The sequence below is a fragment of the Monodelphis domestica genome, chromosome 6, assembly GCF_027887165.1.
Source record: "Monodelphis domestica isolate mMonDom1 chromosome 6, mMonDom1.pri, whole genome shotgun sequence".
Classification (NCBI taxonomy): Eukaryota; Metazoa; Chordata; class Mammalia; order Didelphimorphia; family Didelphidae; genus Monodelphis; species Monodelphis domestica.
In genome coordinates this window covers 21,592,640-21,614,666 of record NC_077232.1, presented here as the reverse complement: position 1 = coordinate 21,614,666, position 22,027 = coordinate 21,592,640, and the positions used below count along the sequence as shown (strand labels likewise).

The window sequence follows — 22,027 nt, the reverse complement described above, 5'->3', positions numbered from 1 at the left end:
TTGCATAATGGATTAAATTGCTTCAAGCTACTATGACATTAAATAATGCTTTACATTTTTTAATATCTCCATCTCCAGATAATTACTTAAACAAATTAGAAAATAGAGTTCATTATTAAATAATTGTTCTAAAGTTCTTAAGATATATGTCTCTGTAAAACCTTCTTCAGGGCATTTTTAACATCTTTGTTTTTTAAACTGTATATGAAGGGATTGAGCATGGGAATAATCACTGTATAAAATACAGAGACCACCTTATCTTGCTGCATTGAATAACTAGAGGTGGGACGTGAATACATGAATAGAATGGTCCCAAAGTAAATGGTGACAGCCGTTAAGTGGGAGGCACAGGTGGAGAAAGCTTTGCTCCTACCCTCAGCAGACCTCATCCTCAAGATGGTGACAAGGATGAAAAGGTAAGATATGAGGATCATCAACACACAACTGATAACAATGAGGCTGGAGAAAATCATGATGAGTATCCCATTGATATAAGTATCTGAACAAGAGAGTTTCAGAAGGGGTGGTGTATCACAGTAAAAATGATTAATCAGATTGGAGCCACAAAAGGACAACTTGAAGGTCATACCAGTGTGAATAGCTGCATTACTAAAACCACCTAAAAATGCAGAAATGACCAGCATGAGGCAAATTCTTTCTGACATTATAACAGAGTATAATAGTGGGTAGCAAATAGCCACATAGCGATCATATGCCATGATTGCTAAGAGAAAACACTCAATACCCACAAATGAGCCAAAGAAGTAAAACTGAGCTGCACAACCATTGAAGGAGATGGCCTTGTTCTCATCCAAGAGGTTTACCAGCATCTTGGGAGTGATTGAAGAGGAATAAGATGAGTCCACAAAAGACAAATTGCTGAGGAAGAAATACATAGGGGTATGGAGTCTAGGCTCAATTTTGATCAACAGGATCATGCCCAAATTGCCCACCATGGTGGCTGTGTAGATGAAGAGGAATATCACAAAGAGGATAAGTTGAAGTTTGGGATTTTCTGAGAGTCCCAACAGGACAAATTCAGTCACCTCTGTTTGATTCCGTACCTTGATTTCACCCATGTATCTAATTATTCATGTCAAGCTAAGAAAGATAATATAGCATATCAGTGGTTAGGATAAATAAATGAGGGATACTTTTGGGTATTGACAGGATAATTCAAAAGTCTGTTTTTAATGTCATTAAATTTATTACTTTGATTAAGTCACGTTCCTTCCTTAGTTCCAAGTTTATTCTTCTGTGTATTATTTAATTTCCAGATTAAAGTTACTTTGGAATTAGAATGGCCCTTAAAAAGGATATTGAAATAAATTATAACAATCTAGAGTTATTACTAGAAGAACTTAAAAGAATATCTAGTACAACCCCATTATTTTAAAAAGTTGAATCACAGGGTATTTCCTAGCATAACAGTAAGGTCATATAATAAATGGTATGGTCAGATTTCAAGTATCTCTTGCCCCTAGAGCCACTGAACTTTTCACAGCAATATATGACCTCTAACATTGTGTTCTGTTTTTATCTATGTCTTCAGCCTTGCATTTTCTTTAAAGTTTCACTCATACCAACACCTGTTTACAGTATAATTATTCAACAAATATTCACTTAGAACTGACTTGCTTAGCACTAAGAGAGATATAATTTTAGTTGCAGAGCTTAAAGTCCAGGAAGATGATAAAGTATAAACACAAGCTACTCTACTGATTTGATAAGTACTAACGAGGAGTCAAAGACCAAGTTGAGTTCTGAGAAGGAATCTCATTATCACTAGGACAGATTATATTCTATAACTCACTGATCCACCTTGGTAGAAATGATAAGGACAAAATTTTGTGTTTGTGGAGCTTATTTCTCAGTACCACAAAATATGAAGAAGACAAATGAATACACAATTAATTTGAACAATTTGAAGATGTAAACCTAAAATACTGGGAAGATATTGGTTATGATAACAGAACTCAGGAATACCAGGAGAGGAAGAGATATAACATAATAATTGATTCCATTTTATTCATGTTGAATGTTTGTTGCTGAAAGGGGATCCAGGGAAAGATGTTCAGAAGACAGTTGGTTATATAGAACCTAGAGTTTAGAGGAAAAATTAAATCTATGTGTGTGTATTTTGTGAATTATAGTCATTTCATCATTTCCTGCTTGGCTGATCTTTTAGATTTCCTGAGGTCCAGAAAATAAATCTCATAATTATTTAAGACAAAATCAATTAAAAAATCATATCTTGTTATTCACTTTCCTAGAGTTTCTCCTCTCTGGTCAGAAAGGGTGACAATATATGTGAGATCTTCCCACACCCGTGTTTTGAGGAGGGTACCAAGAGAATTGACTTCATCATCTTTTCTACCAGTTGACCTTCTGAATTTAATAATCTTCAGAAACTCATTCTGCAAGATAAACCCAAATCCACAATTCACATCTCTTCAGATTACTTCCCATCATGGATGTAGGGCATCATCATGTTCTTTATATGATGCCCTTTCCCCTCTATTTTTAGTCTTTAAAAAAGCATCTTCTCCCATTATATGGAGAACTCTTTGAATGCTGGGACTAAATTATGACTTTCCTCTCTCCCCAGTACCTAGCACATATTTATTTGTTGGATAATAAATATTTATTGGCTCTGACCTGTACATATATAAACTCATATGTGTCCTTATGTATACAACACTATATGCCACAACAGGTTAGGCCCATACTCTGATGGGAAAGAATGCATTTAGATTCATTGTGATTGTACTCTTGAGAGTGTGATTGTTGAACATGACTTCTTCTTGATTATGCCCCCATGATAACAATAAACTTGAAGGTTGGCATCCTATCCCTGTGCTGAGAAAGATAACTTTCTCCTGTGTATCACCCAGAAACATCCCACTTTCATGACTCAAAGGGATATAGGAAAATGCAAAACCCAGGTTGAACTCTAGGTACATACAAGAAATAAGATTAGGTCAATAAGATATCATCTTTAATAATAGAATAAAAGAACATACTCAAATACAAATGCTAATTGAACTCATCTAAATAAGAGTTAATGATGGCTACTTTCTCCCTCTGTTGCTCACAATATATCTGATAGTTTTCCATTAGCATTTAAACCAACTAATTTTGTTCACAACAAAAACCAATTAACAAAAACCCTCATTCTTTTACAAGACTGTTTATTCCTTTAGTTTTGGCCACTCTCCTCTCCCTGGAGATGTGATTTTGAGGAGGAAAAACTTCTTCTAAAGTCAATGTTCCTACCACTCATGACCATTGCTGTGATGCAATGTTCTGTATCTTTACTTATGCCCTCTCTTCTTTTATTCTAGAGATCCTCTTGTATCTATCACAGTCCCCCATATCTTAGTATTCCCTTGCCTCAGGGGAAAAGAGGAAAGCACCAAATACCAAAAGTTTATCTCGTTCCAAACAATTTTTGCTGTCTCTATAGTCCCTTCTGAGAAAGTGTCATATATATATATACATATATATATATTTATATTTATATATTAACTGAAATAAATTTAGATACTTCTGCACTAGAGACTTCTCATCATTCTCTAACAAACAAATGAATAAAACTCATATTTATTAAAATCAGATGACAAATTGTATTAAAAATACTAATAATCTCTAGGAATGAACCTCAAAAAGAAAAGTCATAGTTAAAATGCGGGGTCAAATATCACAGTGGATAGTGTTGGACCTGGAATCAGAAAGATATGAATTCAAATCCAATCATGGACACTTACTGCACTTACTAGATATGAAACCTAGGGGGAATAATTTAATCTCAATCTGCCTCAGCTTCATTAACCACAGAATTGAGATAATAATCATACCTAATTCTTAGGGTTATTGTGAGAATCCAATGAGATTGTATTTGTAAAGAGTTTAGCACAATAACCAGGACATAGTAAACACTGTTGTTATCATTATCATTATCTCCCACAGCAAAGAAGGAATATTGAAAATGTCCCGGAAGTGTCTGATTGTCAGTAATTTATGATGAAGATATCATGAAACCTGAAATGTCTTATAAAAAAGAATAGGTATTGTAATACTATATTTCATGAGTCAAAAGAGAAAGGATTATGACTAAGAATAACTTGCCCTGAGAAGTATAGTGTTATAGGGAGAAAAATGGGTATTCAAAGCTGTAGAAGATTTTAAAACAATTCTTGAAAAGACTAGTGCTGCATAGATACTTTAAAAGAAAGTCTAGAGAAACCAAGAAAAGTACATTTACTGGGCCAATTGGATAATGAATGAGGCCGAATGGTTATATATCACTAACATACTAATAAGGAATAAAAAATAAGCCTCTTTGGAACTATATCTTCAAATGGTAATAAAGGGGACAATTCAGGAAAATAGTGATCCTGGTAATGGATTGGTTCTCTTCCAAGTATTTGTACTAGGGAAAGAGGAAGGTAAGTAAAAGGAATGTACTAGTGAATAAGTGAGGAAGAAAGAGTTAGAATTTGTTATTGTTATGACTAGCATATGACATTGATAAAATGCCTCTGGATTTTATCATTTCAGAAATTATTGGTAACCCCTCAAAGAGCAGTTTCAATATAATTGTGGGTGAAGAAATTAATATTTTTATGGAGTGCCATGTTTAAGCTGAGCTTCCCTACATCACCTTAACCTAGAAAGAAATGTGCCAAATAAGATAGACACAGGAAAAAAAGTTCATCTTTATGGTCCATGTTCCTGGATAAATAAGCAGAGAAAGTAAAAAAAAAAATGAATAAGCATAAATAATTTCCATTACAGTAAAATATTATGGTGTTAAAGAATGTGAAGACAATCTCTAAAAGGAAAAGGAAATAATTCTGTAGTAACCACAGTCAGAACACTATAAAAGAAAATCAAACAACCACAAAAACCAAAGAGCAATGAAAAAACGAATTAAATATTAAAGGGACAAGATAAAAGGTAAAATCAGAATGTTTCTTAAAAAGATTAAATTTTGAAAAAGAAAAAGTGGGACCTGCTAAAAATACAATGAATAACCTGAAAAAATAAAGAAGAGAAAATAGAACTCAAGAATTCAGTGGAACAATACTTAAGAGTTAGTGTTGTGCCTGTAGGAGGCCAGGTATCATTTATGTATCGTTAGAACTTTTCTAGATGACAGAACCTTGTTAGACCGTTTCAAAATGTTCCAGATATTAGATGAAATTCAGTTCAGTTCTAAGATCTCTCCTGCCAAAGTATGTTCTATGTTCTACGGTTCCAAATTTTCCAAATATTTTCCATATTTTCCAAATATGATGTTCTAAGGCCACTCTCAGCTTTGTTATACTGTTATTAGTCCCTTTACATTATCATTATTTGATATCCTAATAACCCATCTTGTTCCAATATTCTAATCATCTGTGATCACATAATGTTCACTAATAGACATAGAGATCACAATTTTTACCTCTTCCTGCCCAAACACCATTTTTCCCCAGAAAATTGGCATTTATTCACTTTACCTTGCATTTTCGACATGGGACAATAATGAAGCAAAGCAAGGCACATGTCTCAGCGATATATGAAACCTGAATGTCATTGTCTTCCCTATCTCTATTGATAAAGGTTTCCTAGTAATTGTATTAAAGGAACAACCAATAGACTTTTATTCATAGGAAAATTGGTCCCATTAGATTGTGATCTATGGGGATTTTTTCCCAAAAAAACCCCAAAAGGAACAATTAAAGTTTTTTAAATGAGTATGAAACTTTAAGGTAAGTATTCATCTGCAGAATATTGTTTATTTTTCTTTTTTCTAATTAGTTACTTTCTCATTTGTCATACATGTCCACTTTAATGACTATATAGTGACACCCATTAATGTATAATTTTAAAAAATTTTGTATCAGGATTAGTGTGAGATGAAAAACAGAAAATCATGATATCCTCATGTTACTGATACACTGAAATTCAAAGAAATAAAGACATTTCTCCAGGAAAACATAGGTGATGCTAGGCAAATGTTTGTGGTGGACAGAAAGTCAGCCCAACTTCCTTCAGTCAGTCATTCCAGGAACAATCCATTGTGTTGGTAGTTTGTGAGGTGAGGAGTATTTTTACAGAACTAGATCTCATTGTGTCTCTTTGTTTTTAAATGGATTGTTATGAACTTACTAACTTACAATTAACATTCCATCAAACAGTGTGCTTTCTCCTCTTAGAATCCTTAACTCCCTTGGAGGCTCAGGTAAAATATCTCTTCCTTCATCATTCCTTTATTGATCTTCTCAACAATGGAGCCCATCCCAATGCTTCTAGGTAAAGCCTGGTGCTCTGGAGCATGCTCTCTCTACTTGCTCTAGGTTCTCAGGATCAAAGTCTACTCCTCAAACAGACTAGCACCTCACAAAATAAAAAATACATTTGTTTTATTTACATTGTATATACTTGGATTGCCTCCCCCATTTAGAATATAAGTTTAATGAGGGTTATTTCATTTTTTTTTGTGTCTCCAGAGGCTGGCATATTGTTCTTCAGTCATTTTCTATTCTTTGTGACCTATTTGAGGTTTTCTTGGCAAAGATACTAGGGAACTTTGCCATTTTCTTCTCCAGCTCATTTTCCAGATGAAGAAACTGAGACAAAAAAAATTAAGTGACATACCCAAGGTCACACAGATTATAAGTGTTTGAGGCAAGATTTGAATGCATTAAGATGAATCTTCTTGATTACAAACACTGAACTGCCTAGCTGCCCAACACATAGTAGGCACTTAATAATAGATATTGGTTGACTGACTGATAATCGCAGTTCTAGTAAAGTGTCTACAATGTAATAGATTATAGATAAATGTTGACTGATTGCTGAATTTGTGATTTTCTAATTGCAGTTCCTCACTCTCCCCACATGGGGCATGGTTCTACCATGCCTTAATTAATGGCCTTTGTAAGTAACTATAACTGGGGTGGGAGAGAGTGATGACCAAAACAAAAGCACCCATAATCTGGCAACAAAGCTTTGGATCATGAGACTTTCAATTTAACTCCACAGGTCTTCCAAAGACTGGCAGAAAGTCTATTATTAGACCCACACTTAAAACCTTTCTAGCTTGGAAGCAATAGGACATTCCAAACTATGTTCTCTGATGACTTAGTCTTCAAGAACCCAGCAATATGTCCTTTTTCCACAATGAGATATCATAGTGGAAATGCTGGTGGTTGCATCAGTAATATATATTTTGTATTAATGGATATGTTTGCTTTTCATAAAGAGATACTAAATTCGTGGGAACCCTGAAGAACACTTAGACAGATATTCTTAAATTATTTCTTCTTTGATTGCTTTGTTGATGTTTTTTTTTTCATTCCCAGTATCTAGCGCAGTGCATGGCAGAGAGTGGACATTGAATAAATATTCAATAATTGATTGTTTATCTGGGATAAAAAGCTCTTAGTGATGACATTTATGGTATGTACAGGCAAGAATAGGACCTTTGGTGTGAGGTCTTGGTAAGCCCTTTTCAGGTCCGCTTGCTTCCTTTGGTATCTCCCTGCCACCCAGCTCTCATTTGTGGCTCCAAGTAGCTCAGTGGCCACACCCTAGTAAATCCTCTAGAATGGTTGGATAAACCAGATAGTGTGTAACAAATGCCTCAAGCTCATCAGTAAGTTAAGGCAGTGCCCACCCAGGCATGTGAAGACTTCTTCTGATTGAAGAGGCTAATGAGAAAATAAATTTTTTTCCAATGGCCATGAAGGCAGAGGAAGCAAGTGTTATGTACTGCTTAGAACAGCAATGGTGAAACTTTTAGAGGGGTAGGGGATATCCTCAGGCATACTTCAAGAGGGGGAGGGGAGCAGCCTTGCCCCATGTCTCTCTGGCTCCCTAGAAAACTCTGCTGAACTCTTTGCTGAGGCGAAGGCATGTGTGCCCACAGAGAGCATTTTGAGTGCCCTCTCTAGCATGCATGCCCTAGGTTCACCATCATGGCCTTGGAACTTAGATAACAACAACAAAAAAGTTGTATCCCGAGATCCAGTTGTCTTGATTTTTGTCTGTCCATTGTACTTTGATGATTCTGGAAGAGAAGGTGAAGCTGAATGCTTTGTGAAACTCTGCCTCACTTAAATCCTATTTATGCATAAGTCCAAAAAAATCAGTGATGTCATTTTGGTCCTCTTTGATTGCAAAGGAGAACAGCCAACCAACTGACTGGTAATAGGAAAAAGGAGGCTAGGAAAATAACTTTCTGAATTGACTCAAAAAATGTATGGCTAAAATGTCTCAGTAGCCAAGATTTTCAGCTATGTAGCACTGTGATATTTTAGAGGAAATAATACACTGAGTTTCAAATTCTAGGTTCTAGTGTTCTTTATACACTATATGGGACTATTAATCAATCCATCAGAAATTACAAAGTTCTTCCTGTTTGCCAGGCATAGGGTAAGCAAGGATAGAAATGAAATTTTGAATTTTAAAAGAATATGTCACTGGTAGCAAGCCATTTGACATCACTTTGAATTTTTATGACTGTGTATTAGTGTGTCAGTTGGAAAAAATTATATATTTCTTTTGTTTTCTCAAGAATATAAATGTGAAGAAATTGTTCTTTACTTTTAGAAGAAAAAAGTAGCATTGGATTAAAGATTAAAATTAAAGATGGAAAAGAAAAGATAAAAAGAAAGATAAGTTGATGTATTCTACAAAATAATTACAGAAAAAAGAAAAAAAAATTAACAAGATTCTGCACCTGAATTTGCTACAAATAAGAAAGTAACTAGATTGGAGAGAAAGAAAAAAGTGAAAAATTGCAAATTTTGTATTTTTCAATTAAATATTAGTTGTTAATTTGAAAACAGTTATTGAGTTCACAAATCAAAACAATGATATTTATGCTTGTGTACTTCTAAATATTTACCACTGCACATTCTCCAGATCTATGGTGCTCATGACTAGGTATCTAAGCAAAATTCCAGGCACAGGTGTTTGAGAACTTTGTGTTCTGTATTTCCTCTTTGCTCTGTGCTCCTCAAAATCATTCCATATTCATAGAGACTACTTGACCTAATACTCCTCCAATATCAACTTTGAGATCACCACCCAGGATTTTGTATTAAGTTTAGTCAACTAAGAGAAGCTCTTCTTCCTTGGCTGAGATGCCCAAATATAGACCACTAGAATTAATAGAATTGTAGAATGCCAAATTTCACTGGATCTTGATGAGATCCACTTAGGGAGAACACTGGTCTTCGAGTCAGTAAGGCCTGAATTTTAATCTTCTTTCAGATACTTAAAAGGTATAGAACCTTGGGGAAATGATTGAACTTCTCATGACCTCAATTTTCTGATCTGTAAAATAGGGACAATCATATCACCTACTTCCTGAAGCCTGAAGTTATTGGTAAGAATCAAAAGAGATTGTATATGAATAAGTTGATATTAATCCTAATGTTTTATATAAATACTAGCCATTATTATTAGTCCAACCAATGGCCAAATAAGGATTTCTTCTACAATATAGCGAGTAACTTGTCAGCCAGTCTCTTCTTGGAGATTTCCAAGTAGAGAGAGCCATCAATGGCTATGTCAACCCATTCTAATTTGGTGCAGTATGAATTGCATTTATATTTTTTCCTACCCTGACAATAAGCCTTTAATTTGCTTCTCATGTATATTTCCTACTTTTTGGACCAAACAGACATTTCCTCCATAGATAAACCAGTCAGATATTTTAAAGGCAGTAATCATGACTCCTCTCCCCACATCCTCGTCATTATATCTTTTACAGAATAAACATTCAAAGTTCTTTCAATTGACATGCTCTTCACATAAAATTATGACAACTAATATAAACAAAATAATGTAAGAACAAGTTGGTTTCACTAGTTTGTTTTAAATTTTGAAATAATTTAATGAAATTATAAATGTGATTAAATATATACTTTAGGAAAATAAGGTTATAAAACTGGAAAAAAGGTTTCAGTCAAATTATCAGCTTTTAAAATAATTTTATTATATATATATTTTCAAATATCAATCATTGGAGGGCAAATTGAAAAACAAAATTACCAAAAAAAATTATAACAAATATTAATTTTCAAAAATAAATTAGAACATTGGCTACATCAAAGAAAAATGTGACCCATTCTTCATATCATGCCAAATGAGTGAATTTTGGAAAAGCCAAAGTCCAAGACTGATCCCCAGTGTATACAGTCTTATAGACAGAACATTCTAATACTTTTAATAAAGGTCCATATATCCTTTGAGATCTGTCAGTAATGCATGAAGAGGTCTGCTATATGAAAATAACTAGAAAATAATCATCTTTTCCAACACCACTTATAAAAAATATTGAGAATATGTGTTTCAGATGCTATAAGCCCCTGAAAAGTATAGACTTTTTCTCACTGTTACTCCAGTTGCTAAGTATATAAAATAATTCTGAATTATGGCGTAATGGGAAGAGATCCAGATTTTGTATCAGCAAAACTGGATTAGAATTGAGTTTATTTTTTTTTTATCTTTTAAAGCAGCTAAATGACATAATGGACAAAATACTGGGTCTAATGTCAGGAAGAGATGATTCCAAATCTAGCCTCAGAAACTTGCAATGTAAGACTTGGGCAATTCATCTAACTTTTGTTTCCCTCAGATTTTCTAGCTGTAAAAATGGGGATAATAACAACATAATTTCAAAAGTCAGTGAGGATCAAATGAAAAAATATTGAAAAAAAAACACTTAATTCCTGGCACATGGTAGGAGCTTCATAAATTCATGTTCTTTCCTCTTTCAGTGGAAGGTAGTTCAGTGAGTCAGTTTCATTATTTGTAAAAATGAGAGGGTTAGACTAATTTCCTATATAAGACCTATGATCCTATGAAATTCATCCTGCCATTTTTATGAACATGTTCCCCTGGAATAGTTTCTTCATGGCTTCAATGACATCCTTATTTCTGAGACTATAGATTAAGGGATTTAGCATGGGACTCACAAAGGTATAAAACACAGCAATTGTTTTGGATTCCTCCACTGACTGCTCAGAGGGAGGTCTTAAGTACATGCAGAAGAGGGTCCCATAGAAGAGAATAACAGAGGTAAGATGGGACCCACAGGTAGAGAAGGCCTTTTTTCTGCCTTCAGCAGATCTGATTCTCAAAATGGCAGCAAAGATAAAAACATAAGAACAGAGAATGGTGAGAAGAGAGCTTAAGAGAGTAAACCCAGCTACTATGAGCATGGCCATTTTTTTAACATAGGGATCAGAACAAGACAATAGTATAAGAGGAGGATCAGCACAGTAGAAGTGATTAATTTCATTGGGCCCACAGAAGGATAAATGGAAGGTCAGCAGAGTTTGAGAAAGACCATTGAGGAAGCCATAGACATAGGGAAACATGACCAGGCAGAGGCAGACATTCTGGTTCATTTTGGTGCTGTACTGCAGAGGGCTGCTGATGGCTACATAGCGATCAATGGCCATTGAAGTAAGGATATAAAACTCTGTAATCAACAAAGTAATGAAGGCAAGACACTGCATGAAACATCCTGCATAGGAGATGGCCTTTCTCTCTGAGAGGAAATGGACTAGCATCTGAGGGGTGATGTTTGAGGAGTAACACAAATCCACAAAGGAGAGATGACTGAGGAAAAAGTACATGGGAGTGTGGAGTCGTGGACAGTTATGGATCAGCATGATCAGACCCAGATTCCCCACCAGGGTGATGATGTAGATCACCAGGAAGACTACAAAAAGGATTTTCTGAAGTTCTGGGTCCTCAGTTAGTCCCCGGAGGATGAATTCAGTTACCTTAGTGTGGTTTTGATGAGGCATTTTCTCATGTCCTATTAACTGAGAGATGTACAGATTAGCAGGCATTTGAGCATAGTTTCTTTAAATGAAAGCTAAATTTTGCATCATTTTGGGTTGTTCTACCAAACATGAATATTCATACATAACTTTTTAGATTCCTTCTTTCCCTTTCTATCATTTGTTCTTTCTTTCAGCCCTCTCTCCTTGTTTCACTTTCTTCCTTCTCATCTTCCTATCTTCCTATCTCCTATCACCTCTCTACCCTTTTATTCCCTCTCTGTGTCTTTTTGTCTCTTTTGTTCTCTCTAGCCCTTTACTTTTATCTCTTGGTTTTTCTTTGTGCTTATTCATTTCATTCCTTCTCACATGCACACATACATACCCAAGATTTTCCATATATAGGGCAAACTAAATTTTCTCTTTCTCTCTCTCTCTCTCTGTATATATATATGCATTTTCCAAAATATATTTATCATATTATCATGAATATCATTATGTTGAATCAATTTTTTGCCTACCTGAGTTCAGAAAAATGTGATTTTACTAGAGACATAATTTTATGAAATCTAAATCCAAAAGAAGAGGTAACCAGACTCCTAAATAGTATGATGGATGAGGTATAATACTACCTTGTGCATTTATTATCTATCTGACTATGATTACTTTATTTGTTTCCATTCATTCTCAATTTTCTCATAAAATTGAGACAATAAGATCAGTTTTCCTAAGGATCAAAAGAATTATTATATATGAAGTCTTTTGAAAAGCTTAAAGTAATATACAAATGCTAATTAATATCATCACCATGTTCATCATTACTGGCATTACAATGTTTCATTAAAAACTCAAAATCTTATTAAAATAAAATAGTAACTGGAGTTATGTTTTCACTAACTTACCCATCTTTGAAGATACAAGTCAAGCATTTATTACTTTTTTCTCCAAAGAAATGGTTATTTTTTATTATTTTCATGAATAATTTCATGTTATTTATTAAAACATGGTGTTTTTGCCTTTGGTATTCCTATTTGAAGTTCTAAATTTTCTTTTAGCTTGAACATTCTAATAATATCAAAATCAAAATACTTTGAAAAATAATGCAATAAAAATGTAGTCATATCTCAAAGATCATAAGGTATTAGAGATTAATTTGGCTGCAGAACATATAATTAAGAGCTTTAAAAATGTTATTCTAAAAATCCTTTTAACTCATGTGTTTTTATCTATTTTATGAGATGTTTACTTGTCTAAGCAAATAAGCCTACTTAGACATGAATTTTTATTAAAACTGGCTAGATCTCTCAGGTTAATGAGTTTGTGTCTGAGTTAAATTAGTAGCCAGGCCTAGGTTAAAGTGATTTGTAGATCTGAAACTCAAGATTGTCCAAGCCCAACTTTGAATTTAAAAATTATACCAAACTGTAGATATGAAAATGAGAGTATAATTTGAAATTCTAATAAATAATAATATTTTCAAGTTGATATAAAATGAAGATATTTAAAAGCAAAGTAAGTGACTCATTTTTAGCATCTATAGAGAAGGAAGGAAAATAGGAAAAAAGGCAAGAAAAATGAAAAAGAAAGAAAGAAAGAAAGAAAGAAAGAAAGAAAGAAAGAAAGAAAGAAAGAAAGAAAGAATGAAAGAAAGAAAGAAAGAAAGAAAGAAAGAAAAAGAAAGGAAGGAAGGAAGGGAGGAAGAAAGAAAGAAAGAAAGAAAGAAAGAAAGAAAGAAAGAAAGAAAGAAAGAAAGAAAGAAAGAAAGAAAGAAAGAAAGAAAGAAAGAAAGAAAGAAAGAAAGAAAGAAAGAAAGAAGGAAGGAAGGAAGGAAGGAAGGAAGGAAGAAAGAAAGAAAGAAAGAAAGAAAGAAAGAAAGAAAGAAAGAAAGAAAGAAAGAAAGAAAGAAAGAAAGAAAGAAAGAAAGAAAGAAAGAAAGAAAGAAAGAAAGAAAGAAGAGAAGAGAAGGATGGAAAGAATAAAAGGAGTGAAGGAAGGAAGGAAGAAATAAAGAGAAGGAAGGAAGGAAAGATGGAAAGAAAGAGTGAAGGAAGGAAGGAACAAAAGAAAAGAGAAGGAAAGAGAAAATGAGAAGAAAAGAAATTAAAAAGAAAAAGAAATATCATCTACCTTTCAAAGTGGTAACATCTTTGAATAGTACCATACTGTTTATTTCAGAAGGGGATCCTGGCCTGAGTGATTATCTTTCCATATCCCCTCTTGTACTGTGTGAGAGGTTAGACCAGATGACTTTCTATATACTTTTCCCTTCTAAGACTGATCCAAAGTCATAAAATACAGAGTTTTGTATCTCAATATATTCCTTAGGTGTTTTCCCTGAAGGATTACTTAAACAAATCCCTAATAAGCAATTAAACTCTTCATTCTTGAGTTACCACTGGAGAACCATATCGATTAGAGGAAGTTTTTTTTTTTTTAATGGATCCTGCTCAGTGCCTATGCTCCTATGTGATATGTTCATCCCTTGCTTTGCTTCATAGGTATATTCTTGAAGGCATGTATGTTCATTTGCCCTACTTTAACTATTGGTAGTGAAATAAATGATAGAGTATTGAGGAATGGGACAGGATGTTACACTGTAGGGCCAATGTCAGAAGAATAAACTTTGGAAAGGCTATCTGTGGCTGACAGGCCCAGTCCAGGCTGAGCCTGTCCTGAGATAATAAACACAGACCACTATATAACAAGGACAGTTTGTTGTATTTAATGAAACAGGGAAGGTGAAAAGGGGATTTGGGATAATCTAAACTAAGGTCTATGTATGTAAACCCATCAGATCTAAATATCTCTGAACAGAGAATTCTTTGGAATGAATTTCCTGCTCTAATACTCCCTAACTCCTTAAATCTCCAGGCCCTGATCTTAACTAAAACTTACAACTAAACCCCTCTAAGTTGAATTTAAGGAAAGAGTCTGTGTAAGGCTTTCCTAGGGCCATGGAAGGTCTTATATACAAAAAGGATCCAGACCAGATCTCCAAATCATTGCAGATGGGTCAGGTTCAACAGGAACTGCCTCGATGAAATACAGCAAGCACAACAGCAATCAGAAAAGGTCAGGATTAACCACTAAGGAAATTTATGTCCAACACCTCCAGAGCCACAACTAAAAACTTTGGTCCAGCCCAACCCTCCTTCAAAATTCCAGAATCCTCCTGATTGCCTCAAGCCACTTCTCTCTACACACTTATACACTTTCCTTTTAAAAGTTCTCCCCTTTGTTCAAAGTCAAAATAGTGTTGAAAACAATATGTTGGCATTTGTGCACTGACAGACATATATTCCATCTGAATTACCTCTTACCCCAAATAAAAAACAATCTACACTCACAAATCCTATCCTATCTACCACTGCCTTACTCTAGGGGGATTTAATTCAAGGAAAAGAAAAGGGAAAAATTATATATTGAACAGTTACAAAGTTCAAAGTACAAAGAAAATATATTCAAAAGCAAAATAAGCAAAAAAATCAAAATAGAAATACAAACACAAAACTTAAAGCAAAACATTAAAATCAAAAAATACTACTCATAAACTAACACATAAAAATTTTATTATTATCATATTACATAAATAACACCTTAATATATTTTTGAAAAGTACAATTAACACAAAATTTCATAAGCTTTTACAAAAAAATAAACCAATCCATCAAAATTACTTATGCAAACTACATTCCAAAATAAACTAAAATTTAACAAAATTATATTCTAAATTAAAATCTTATCATTACACAAAACTCAAACTATTACATAGAAATGAGATTTTCTATTATATGATAAGAAATCAAATATAAACACTTACATAATTTTACATATATATCATGCATACATATAATATATATATGCTTTACATATATATACCATATTTACCTAATGTTACATATATACATATATTTATATACATATACATACACCATCATGCAATTTTAACCCTAACTATAATATACATGATTTACATTTATTTACATATCTATTTACATGTTTGTGTGATATATACTAGGTACTATGTAATGTGTAATACATGTTGTAAGGGATGTAATTTAAATTCCTACCTTAACTTAATTACCCCAAATTCTAATCTATCCAACTATAGCTCTATCAAAAAAATCTCCTAAAAAAAATAAGATCTCCTAAAACTAACCCTATCTACTTATACTATTACTAAACTATCTAACATCTAAACAGTATCCATTTACCTGTATGGACACTCTAATATAACTAATTTCTATAAAAATAACTAGTCATTATTAGTACTACCTATTTTATAAAAAAATATAACATTGTTAATAACTACCTATTCATTGATTCACTACTTGGACTAATATATCCTAATCATGTTTATGTTTTTATGTTTATGCTTTTTTATTTTTTGCTATGTTATGTTATGTTACCATTTTATGCAATATACTTACAAAAACATCAGATTTTCCATATTCTTATATTGTTTGAAGAAATCTCTACTTCTCCAAAATCCATGGCAATAATATGTACTATGTACTATTGATGTACTATTGATGTTTAATGAAAATATGCTATGTGACATTATACATTACCCAAATCCTTAGAAACATTAGTACATCAACCACTTGATCCTTTTCAATGAAAATTCTTTTTAAAAAATCTGTTTTATTGTCTTCTGTGAATCATACACTTTCTGCACAATGTCCTCTATTGTCTCCGGATCCTCCTCTTCCAGTGGAATATCCTCTTCCATTGGAATTGTCCTATCCTTACTAAGCTTTTTGACAGAAGATTCTACTTGTCTGATAAAATCTCAGCTTTCCACCAACTCTTCTCTCTCTTCCTCTTCTTCAATTTCAACATTTTCACTATCAATTCGATGAGCTAAGTTTACATGAGAAGAGTTATACCAAGAATCTCTTCCTAATACTTTCACTGATGGTGGTGAAATTAATACAATAGTATAAGAACTAATCCAACTCTCTTGTTTAGCTAATATTTTGGCAAAATTTTTCACATATACCATATCACCTGGATGAAAATTATAGAGAGAATAATCCAATGGACCAGATTATATCAATACTCCCATATTCTGCAGTTCTCTAAGCCTTTGTTATAAAGCACTTAGGTATGAAGCAATTTGACAACCTCCCTCTAAGAGAGATGTATATATAGCCTTACAAGTTTTTGCTTGCAATGGAGCATATCCAAAGAGCATTTCATAAGATGATACATACAAATCAGCTCATAGTCTTATGTTCAGGAAAAACAAAGCTATGGGAAGAATATCTGGCCATTTTAGATGAGTCTCAGCACAAATTTTCCCCACCATAGTCTTGAATTCCCTTTTCAAATATTTCACTTGACCTGAACTTTATAGATGATATGTAGGCGTTATTCCTAGATTCTCAAAGTTTATTTTCAGAATATTTTGAGTAAAATGAGATCCTTTATCAGAATCTATGGTAATTGGAACACCAAATCTAGGAACAATTTTCCTAAGCAACAGTTTCACCACAAAGCTACTTTTATTTGTATTAGATGGAAAAGCTTCAGTCTACTTTGTTAATCTATCTACAATTATGAGATAAAACCTATATCTTTCAGCTTTTGGCATAGTTATATAACATATTTGCAAACACTTGAATGGGCAGTATGCCAAAGGTCTACCACCTAAACCTTTCTTTCTGCATGCACCTTGATTTAACTTTTGGCAAACAGAACAACTACTACAGATATTATTTGCAACAGTACTTATTCCCAGTGCTACACATTGTCTCTTAACAGAATTCACAACAGCTTGTGCACCAAAATGACCTTTTGTGTGAATGGCTTGACACAAAAAGATAAAAATCTTGAGGTAATAGTGGTTTTTCAGTGTCTGCAATCCATATATTATGTTCTTAGGGAATCCCTCAGCATCCTTCCATTACCCATTTATTATTTATCTACATCATTAAATATTTTGTTGACATATATATTGCAGTCAGATATTGAGTTCTTGACATATCCAGGACTGAGAACCTCCATCTTGCTCTCTAAACCTGAGATAGACAGAGACAACAACTTCTTCACATCACTAACTTGTCAAGTGATCAAACCCACAAATTTCAATATAAATGTAAAGCCTTAGATATAACAGAAATGATAGAAGGTTTGTTTTATGTGTATAACAGTTATTCAAACAATATATGGTGGGCGGCAGCTGGGTGCCTCAGTGGATTGAGAGTCAGGCCTAGAGACAGGAAGTCCTAGGTTCAAATCTGGCCTCAGATACTTCCTAGCTGTGTGAACCTGGGCAAGTCACTTAACCCCCATTGCCTAGCCCTTACCACTCTTCTGCCTTGGAGCCAAAACACAATATTGACTCCAAGATGGAAGGTAAGGGTTTAAAAAATATGGTGGTTCTGGTGGCCTAAATATTTTTGAGGGATCAACAATAAGATTTTCAGCTAAAAACAATAAAACACATGCAAAAAAAATTGGGGCTCCATTAAGAAAAGGCGAGGGGGGCAGCTGGGTGGCTCAGTGGATTGAGAGCCAGGCCTAGAGACAGGAGGTCCTTGGTTCAAATCTGGCCTCAGACACTTCCCAGCTGTGTGACCCTGGGCAAGTCACTTGACCCCCATTGCCTAGCCCTTACCACTCTTCTGCCTTGGAGCCAATACACAGTATTGACTCCAAGATGGAAGGTAAGGGTTTAAAAAAAAAGAAAAAGAAAAGGCCAGGGCTTCCAGGAATAGCGAGGAGATAGGGAGATGTTTCCAGTGTACTCTGCATTTGCCAGACCTCATGGTCAATGCTGTTTTCAGTCTGGGGCACCAAAGTGTAAATACATTGACAAGTCAGGAAGGGTGTTTAAAGTTGGGTAATTAGGATAGTGAAAGGCTTGAATCCTCTTCACAGGATGGTCATTTAAAAAAATCCTTACCTTCTGTCTTAGAATTGGTACTAAGTATCAGTTCCAAGGCATAAGACTAATTAGGGCTAGGCAATGGAGGTTAAGTGACTCATTTAGCATCAACTGCTAAGAAGTATCTGAGATCAGATTTGAGCCCATGCCCTCCAGTCTCCTGTCCTGGATCTCTATCCACTGAACCACCTAACTGCCCAATATAATACTCAGTTAAAACCATTTTAGTCATTTAGCTTAGAAAAGTCTAGAGTGGAAGGGCACATTTAGGATGTGAGAATTCTCTGAAGTTGCTTGAAAGACTACCACAAAGGAAAAAAGTTGTTATAGGTTCAATTTGGTCCAAATAGACCCAATCAGAAGTGGGTAAAACTTGCAAAAAGGAAAATTTATGTTTGTGATGGTGGGGTTGAGTGGGGAGGTTAATTATAGTTGACCAGAACTGAAATGGAATACCATGAGAGACTAGAGTCAAGACTACTTGATGAGACGGTATAGTAAAAAGGCAAGGAATTTCAGAATTTTATTGAGAGGATTCTTTAGACTCCCGTGTGGTCAGCCACAATGTGACAAGGAAATCACTTTAAAAGACTGATATATATTAATTTAAGGTCGCCAAGGAATTCAGCTATGTAATTCCTAAATGAAAACTCAAGTCAGCAGTCAATCTTTTATGGAGTTTAATTACAATAGGAGGAAGAAAGGAATTAGAGATAGAGAGAGAGAAAAGGGAGAGAAGGGAGTAGGGCTTAAATACCCCTTCTGTTTAGGCTGGGCCAAAAGGCCCAAGCCCTTAGATATCTGGGCAAAGAAAAGAGATCAGTCCCTATTACTCACATGACCAAAATGGAGAAACAGTCTCAGAGGCCCCCACCTTCAGCTTCCTTCAGAGCAAGCTTCTCAGAGCACACTCCAACCACTCAGACAAACTCCTCCAAAACCCCCTCCAGTCTTCAGCCCCCCTATCCTTAAGGAAACCATCCAAGTTCCCTCCCCTCAGTCCTCACATCTACCAATCACCTGTCCATCAATTTCCCTGTGCCAATGGAGGCTCTAGCTTAACCCAGGACCGCCCAGAGGTCTCTGGCTTTGCACATGTCTGTTGAAGGTCATATTTTCAAATAATTAAATCTTTGATCCTTTACTACAGCTCTTTCTAAATCCTGTTAACCTGAGTAGGGTAGAGATTGGAATAATTAAATTTTGATCTAGGCTGCAGCCCTTACTCAAAGCTGTTAGGACTGAATAGGGTGGAGATTGATTCCAAGTATCTCCATTGTATCAATTCTAAAATCAATCATGACTCAAAGAAATTCCTGTTCTATGCTTAAGCATAGGTCAAAGTCCTTTCCATTGTTCAGCAAAAGGTTTCTGTCCTAAAGTAATCTTAAGAAGGTAGGAGAAGGAACCTCCCATGCCAATGGGGTTCACATTCCAATAGTCAAGACCCAATATCAATAGGAAATTTTTCAAGTATGAAATTTCCCAATGGTGAAATTTCCAACATTTATGTCTAAGAAATTTTGAGGTTACAAGGAACAAAATAGAAGTATTTTGGGTGGGCAATCTAACACAAATGGTCCCTCCGTCAACTTACATCCTACTGAAAAACAAGATCATTATGATTGAGAAAGCTTGTGAATCTTGCATGCTATTATGTTTGCTAATCTGACCTTTGTTTCCATTAAGTCCAGGTATGTCACTGTATTAGTTAAAATGAAATTAAAAGGCTGCTAGTAACTTTAAAACTTTATTACATCAAAGTAGTAATAGTAATAGTAAAGAGAGGGAAAGGTAGGAAAGAGGTAGAGAGTGGCTTAGCTTACTAATCTATTGGCCGCCATGATGGAATGAAGATCCCCACCAACAAGGGTTCCTACAGGTTCCAAGCTGCAACCAGAAGACAGCCAATTCCTGCTGGGTCTGACCTTATAAACAGTTTTCACCACCCTCTAACTGCCCCACATTACATCTCAGGAAAAAAGCATGGTTTCTCAATTTTCCTGGCACAACCCAGGGGGACAGTGCCTATGGGATGAGTTTCCCATCTCATTGACTTCAATCTCCATTCTCTAAGGGTTTGTTTATACCTGCATATCTTTGTGGTAAATGATCTTCATGTGGCTGAAAGATGATGTAAAACAAAAGGACATTAAAAGAGAGAAATTCTATTCCAACACCTTGAATACATGAAGATTGCTAAAATGGTGGAAATAAAGAGAGATTTGCAATTCTTGCTTAACTGAAGAGACTTAAAACAAAAATGAGTGCATAAGAACATCTTGGTACATAAACCAAACAATGGTCAACCATGCAGTCACTTCAATTAGCTTAAATCTTGTAATAATATCAGGTTTTCTGATATTCACAGTTTTCTCATATATTGAATGAAGGTTTGAACTAGATAATCTCTAAGGTCCCTTCCAGCTCTAAATTCCCCTAATGCTAAAAAATGCTAAAAAGTTAAATAACCTTAATGCTATATTAGATTACTTTTATAAATCTACTACATAAACATTTTGAGAATTAAAAATAATTCAAGTTGGAAACTCCTTCTGCCAATGTTTATTGTAAATCTGTCCATCATTTAGCAGTCTACTATTACAAATATATGTATATGTGAGTTCTTCAAAAAATTCTCCCACCATGGCCAAACATCTAATCAGTTGTTTAGGTCTTGTCAGAGAGAGCTACAGGCATTATTTGTAAATGCCCACGGTCACATATACACAACAAGCCATCACAAAAGTACATCAAAGGGGGTGGTGATGAGCAGATATTGATTCAAATCATTTGTGTTTATAAGTATTTACTTTCATGAATATAAAGAATGTTCTATTCCAAAGGTCTCTTAAAAAGAAAGTGATGTAAGTATATTGGAATAATTTCTTCATGGGCTAGGAATCCCCTAATGAAATGATGAATCAGAATACAAGAGCTGACATTTGCTGTATTCTAATGTGGAGTACCATCTTCAAACAGAATAACAATAGTGTTCTCCATCATGCAGATTAGCACCATTTGGAATCTCTAGCTATGTGCATGAAATCATTCTCTAGGACTATTTAAATTGAACTTATTTAACTTTTTTGGCATGGGTCTAGTATACTATCCACTTTTCACAGGCATGCAGAAATAAGTTCAGCACAGTAGCTCAATAAATCTTCAGTTTGGTTGGCAGCCAATAATTCTTATCTCCTTTATTTTTCTATGGAGTCTCTCCCACACCATGCTAGTTATGACAATGCAAGCATCAAAGAAATCATCTATGTGTACATCACTGGAAAGTATACTGCCAAGGTAAGTCAACTTATATATTCTCCATTTGTTGTAACCAAAAGTT

The 22,027-nt window shown here is 34.5% G+C and overlaps 1 protein-coding gene across 1 annotated transcript; it reads right to left on the bottom strand.

The window, feature by feature from the left end:
* Nucleotides 1-137: 137 nt before the first annotated feature.
* Nucleotides 138-11,816, bottom strand: LOC103100388 (olfactory receptor 1020-like). The gene is made up of 2 exons (XM_007497676.2): nt 11,214-11,816; nt 138-1,064 (listed from the first exon to the last, which is right to left on the bottom strand). Exons 1-2 carry the CDS (start codon nt 11,814-11,816, stop codon nt 138-140), a joined length of 1,530 nt encoding a protein of 509 aa, XP_007497738.2.
* Nucleotides 11,817-22,027: the final 10,211 nt, after the last annotated feature.